At 52.3% G+C, this 5,168-nt stretch overlaps 2 protein-coding genes across 8 annotated transcripts in view; one reads left to right on the top strand and one right to left on the bottom strand.

The window, feature by feature from the left end:
• The first annotated feature begins 1,421 nt into the window (after nucleotides 1–1,421).
• LOC111139811 (hydroxysteroid 17-beta dehydrogenase 10) lies at nucleotides 1,422–3,768 on the top strand. 2 transcript variants are annotated; one of them, XM_022492229.1, is made up of 6 exons: nucleotides 1,422–1,470; nucleotides 1,841–2,005; nucleotides 2,634–2,798; nucleotides 2,915–3,043; nucleotides 3,125–3,206; nucleotides 3,434–3,768. In XM_022492229.1, exons 1-6 carry the CDS (start codon nucleotides 1,444–1,446, stop codon nucleotides 3,622–3,624), a joined length of 759 nt encoding a protein of 252 aa, XP_022347937.1. In that variant the 5' UTR covers nucleotides 1,422–1,443; the 3' UTR covers nucleotides 3,625–3,768. The 2 variants fall into 2 exon arrangements, with proteins under 2 accessions (XP_022347937.1, XP_022347936.1); XM_022492228.1 differs by having other exon boundaries at nucleotides 3,125–3,233.
• A 151-nt stretch (nucleotides 3,769–3,919) lies between these two features.
• The window catches only part of LOC111139810 (RIB43A domain with coiled-coils 1), a 14,903-nt gene continuing 13,654 nt past the window's right edge, over nucleotides 3,920–5,168 (bottom strand). For 3 of the 6 annotated variants that reach the window (XM_022492222.1, XM_022492224.1, XM_022492223.1), the window contains 2 exons: nucleotides 4,262–4,656; nucleotides 3,920–4,146 (listed from right to left, as the gene is read on the bottom strand). In XM_022492222.1, coding sequence (XP_022347930.1) covers nucleotides 4,065–4,146; nucleotides 4,262–4,656 — 477 coding nt within the window. In that variant the 3' untranslated portion in view covers nucleotides 3,920–4,064. Of the gene's footprint in view, nucleotides 4,147–4,261; nucleotides 4,657–5,168 lie in introns of those variants that run through there. The other 3 variants (XM_022492225.1, XM_022492227.1, XM_022492226.1) reach the window with 3 other exon arrangements.

Raw genomic sequence — 5,168 nt, 5'->3', positions numbered from 1 at the left:
GAACATAAAGAAGCCATGTGGTTGGAGTATATTGGGCCCAGTGAAGGGTGCTGTAAATTGCTGGGAGGACCTCATGTAGTCAGAAAGATTGTGAATCTTGTTTTAAACCCTTTGAGGAGTATGGTATAGTGACCATGAACATGGTGGTTATCAACAACTAGGAGGCCAAGAGGGAAGTCTTGCTGGCTGGGAAAGCATGTGGGGAGATACTTCAGAGAGAGGAAACGTAAAGCTGAATGGGGCTGAAAATGTAGACTAAGGTTTATGGCTTGAAGACCTTGGTTTGAGGAAGAGTATAAAAGGAAGTCAGATTAGGTAGATTAGGTGGGCTCAAGATTCTAATCGGGATGCTGGCTGAAAGATGTTCTAGGATGACTGAAGACCTGGGTCTAACATGACAGTGTCTGGCTGAGGTCCACTCAGCAATGTGTGATTTGGGCTCTGGAATTTAAAATAGGTTTGACACAGATAGAGGACAATAGAAGAGACTGAGCTGATGAAAGATGTTTTTGCTTCTCTGTTTATGCCTCTCTGGGCTTGTACTTCTTAAGAATGTCTGTCTCAGAGTGTATGTCTCCTAGCTTCTCTGTCTCTGTCTCTCTCTCTCTTTTTTTAAAGATTTTATTTATTTATTTGACAGATAAGTCACAAGTAGGCAGAGAGGCTGAGGCAGAGAGAGAGAGAGAGAGGGGAAAGCAGGCTCCCTGCTGAGCGAGCAGAGAGCCTGGAGTGGGGCTCTATCCCAGGACCCTGAGATCATGACCTGAGCAGAAGGCATAGGCTTAACCCACTGAACCACCCAGGCGCCCCAGCTTCTCTTTTAGTGGCGCTCCACACCCCCATCTCTGTGATCCTGCCTGGCATCTCTGCTCCTCTCAATCTCTTCCTTAACATAGTTCCCTTTGGTGGCTCTCAGAATCTCCATTTTGGATATCTATGTCTGTCTATGTCTCAGAATCTTGTTCTCTGTCCCTTTCTTTCTCTGTGTCTGTACTTAATTATCTTTTCCTCCAACTGAACTGTGTCCTGCTGGAAAACGTGAACCTTTTAGTATTCCCCTTGGTATCCCCAGTGACCCACACACAGCCTGGAATATGACTCTCACATGTTTATGCTTGAATGAAGTCTTTTTCTGCGGATTAAGGAAAACTCTCAATCTCCTGTCCACCTACTGCCAAGCGGAGTTGGCCGCCTGCCCAGACAACAGCTAGAGAGTCAGGCGGAGAGTGTGTTTGGTACTGAGATGCAGCAATCTGGTTCTTTCTCCAGGTGAAATAACTCGGGAGACACCTTGAGGAGGCCTCGCCCTCTCCGCGGGGGACGCTTGCAGCGGACGCCACGCCCCGAAGACTTGCTCCGCGGCCCGCCCCCTCGCCCTCCCTCCTCCGCCTCAGCCAATCAGCGCCCGCCTGCCCGTTCGGCCCGTGGAGAGTTCGGAGCAAGATGGCTGCGGCGTGTCGGAGCGTCAAGGTAGTGGGGTCTTGGCTCCTCCTGGCTGCTCCGCCACGCCAACTGGGACCACGCGGCCATGGATCTGGGGGGAAGAGCTCGGTGCCGGGCGAAAGGGTCACATTTATGTAGGCCTGGTAGTGTGGCGGTTGGGCTCGGGAGGTGAAGGTCAACTCTCCGCGGCACATGTGTGTGGGGTGACTGGGTGGGCTGTCTGGGGGTGAGACACCAGAGGCCCTGTCCTGAAGGAGAGGAAACACAACTGGGTCACACCGCCGTCGCCGAAGCCTGGAGAACACAGGAACTTCCGTCGCAGAAGCCTGGAGAACAGGCAGATGAAAGGGTGGGGGTGGTCTACACGGTGTATCGTTGACCGATCCTTTCTTCACAGGGCCTGGTTGCTCTAATAACCGGAGGAGCCTCTGGTCTAGGTCTGGCCACAGCAGAGCGACTGGTGGGGCAAGGGGCCACTGCTGTGCTTGTAGACCTGCCCAACTCTGATGGGGAGGCTCAAGCCAGTAAGTTAGGGAAGAGCTGCGCCTTTGCCCCAGCTGATGTAAGTGTGGGTATGAGGTCACCAAAACCGACCTGGGAACCCGTGGGGTCCTCCTCCCCTAAGGGTGCTATCTGTGTGGTTGATGGACCCATCTCCTTGTCCCTTTTGGCCTGAGCTATCCGTCCAGCACTGTGGGAGCACCTACAATAAGGAATGTACAAAGCCTGGATCCACAGCAGTGGGGATGGGAATTGGATATATCAGAATCTCCCGGAGGCGGTATGGATAGTTGGAAAATGCATATTGTGCCCTGTAATTTTATATTTACAAAGTTGAGAAACTTTTCACAAAACAAACTACAGAAAGTAAAAACTGGATGAAATCACCTTAGCAGGTAGAGGTATAAAAAAGCTAGTTTATAATCATATCAATAATTCTTGAAACTGCTCTGGTCCACAGAAATCTCCAGGGGTATGTGAATTTATCAAAAGGAGGTGTAGGTTTGAAAACAGTTTTGAGCACTATGGCACCTAACATTTTCACTTTTGCCCCACTCTCATGTTTTCTTTTGGCCTCCTCCTTGCTTACACAAGTTACTCAGAGACTAGACCTGTTCTTCCCTTGCCCAGATTTAGTGGTGAGTGTGTGTGCTTGGAGATGAATACCTTCTCCACCTCTCCCTTTGAAGGTGACCTCAGAGAAGGACGTGCAAGCAGCCCTGACTCTAGCAAAAGAAAAATTTGACCGTGTGGATGTGGCAGTCAACTGTGCAGGCATTGCAGTGGCCATGAAGACATACAACTTAAAGAAGAATCAGGCCCATTCCTTGGAGGACTTTCAGCGAGTTCTTAATGTAAGGTCTTGGAGGTTCCCCAGGGGTGTGAGTAAAAGGTATTTATTTGGCTGTGGGTGCCTCCAAAGCTTTTAGGGGACAAAAGGTCCTACAGAGTGTCTCTGCTGGTCTTTCAGGTGAATCTCCTAGGCACCTTCAATGTGATCCGCCTGGTGGCCAGTGAGATGAGCCAGAACGAACCAGACCAGGGAGGCCAACGTGGGGTCATCATCAACACTGCCAGCGTGGCTGCCTTTGAGGGCCAGGTGTGTGGGCAAGGGCAAGATTTGTGCCTCCTTGGTGACTTATTAGGGCCCTTCCATGTATGACTTCTACTCCTTCTCCAGGTTGGACAAGCAGCATACTCTGCTTCCAAGGGGGGCATAGTGGGCATGACCCTGCCCATTGCTCGGGATCTGGCTCCCCTGGGCATCCGAGTGATGACTATTGCTCCAGGTAGAGGTTTTTCCCTCCCTGCCACACCTGGGATTGGGTAGGATTTATGGGCAATTGAGAGGGGGGACTATCTACTAGCTCAGCAGCAACAGCCTTCCATTTCTGGGCATCGGGAAGTACCATAGGTAGAGCTGAGGTGAAGAGGGACCAGGTAAGTGTGAAAGGAAGGGTGGGCCTCTGACTCTGACTGTCTTGTCTAGGCCTGTTTGGCACCCCGCTGCTCACCACCCTCCCAGAAAAAGTGCGCAACTTCTTAGCCAGCCAGGTGCCCTTCCCCAGTCGACTGGGGGATCCCACTGAGTATGCTCATCTGGTACAAGCTATCATTGAGAACCCATTCATCAATGGAGAGGTCATCCGGCTGGATGGGGCCATTCGCATGCAGCCTTGAAGGGAGAGGGCAGAGAAAACACACGTTCTTCATTTCTTGCTTCCCTTGGAGTACTTTACAGCAACCTGGGAGGAAGTCCCACAGCCATCTTGTAACTGCCTAGCTATCACACCCCGTGCCTAATAAAGTCTCTATTTCTCACATGGAGGGCGTAACACTTGTGTGCTGGGGAAACCGGCATGGAGAAGAAAGGTGAATGGGTGAAGACTGACAGGGTAAGATGCTCCAAGCCCAGGGGTGGGGCGGGAAAGGCAGTACCTCATACTTTTTGTGTCCCATCACAGCACATGGCCTTGATTTTAGTGAATAAGTTTATTACCTAGGGTCAAAGGTGTAGGGATAGTGGGAGAAGGGGTTGGGGGAGGGGGCCTGCAGCGTTCTCCTAACTCCCAGCCTTCATGAGCTTGATGAGGGAGGAGAGAGAGATGAGCATCTTGGGTTCAGCGGCTGCTGGTGTTGAACTGTAGGTGGTACTGGGCCGTAGGTTGATTGGTATAGATTATAGAATTCAGATAATTCTGCCTGTGAAAGAAGTACAGAGGCGTCAGAGGCATCAGCTGATGAGCTCTCCCTCTCTCCTTAAGCCTTCCCATCCCTCCCTCGGCATTCGTCCACATTGCCACTCCCTAGAACTCACTCGGCTGTTTGCTCCTTAGCCAGCTGCTGATTGAAGGAGCCCAGCCCCCTTCGAAATTCAGCACAAAGTTCCCTCTCCTGCTCCTCTAGCTCCATTGCTGCCTGGGCCAGGTACGAGGCCTGGCTCTCCCATTTGGCATCCAGTGCTTGGTCGGCTTGATGCTGTGCCTCCTTTTCCCGGCACTGCACCTCCTGGGCTTTCCTGATGGCAGCTCTCTGCTCTGGAGTCATGCCCTTCCAACAATAGGGCAGGACCCGGTGGGGAGCCACAGGGTTCTGGGCAACCTGGGGGTTCTCGGTCAGTAGGTCACTGGTGATCTGGTTCTGGATCTCCATGAGGTTGGCCTCCTGTTCGTGCTGACGCTCACGGCGCTGCCGCTCAGCCAGTTCGGCTGCCTGGTGGGGCCCCAAATATGAACAACTTCAGGGAACTCTCAAGTCACAGGGGAGGGGAAGACATTGCCCTACTCTCCTCCATCTCTGGGAGAGAAGGAATAGCTCTTGCCTGGCCTTTAAATGACCTGACTGGGGGAGGGGTGGAATGGACAGGGAACTTCCTTGCCCTCTGGAAACCCTTAGACGGAGGGGCTGGGGAAGGGAGGGTGATGTTCTGCTCTGAGGTCATCCTGAGTCTGGATGTGGGGAAGAGCATCTTCTGCACTAAGAGGGTCCTTAGGTGAAAAGGGACATCCTCAGGTAGATGAGAGGGCTGGTGTTGATTCAAGAAAGGTGGTGTGGGGGCGCCTGGGTGGCTCAGTAGGTTAAAGCCTCTGCCTTTGGCTCAGGTCATGATCTCAGGGTCCTGGGATCGAGCCCCGCGTCAGGCTCTCTGCTCGGCAGGGAGACTGCTTCCTCCCTCTGTCTCTGCCTGCCTCTCTGCCTACTTAGGATCTCTGTCAAATAAATAA

Source organism: Enhydra lutris, unplaced genomic scaffold (assembly GCF_002288905.1).
Source record: "Enhydra lutris kenyoni isolate GAN:26980312 unplaced genomic scaffold, ASM228890v2 scaffoldscaffold119, whole genome shotgun sequence".
Lineage (NCBI taxonomy): Eukaryota > Metazoa > Chordata > Mammalia > Carnivora > Mustelidae > Enhydra > Enhydra lutris.
This window is presented reverse-complemented; position numbering and strand designations above follow the sequence as displayed.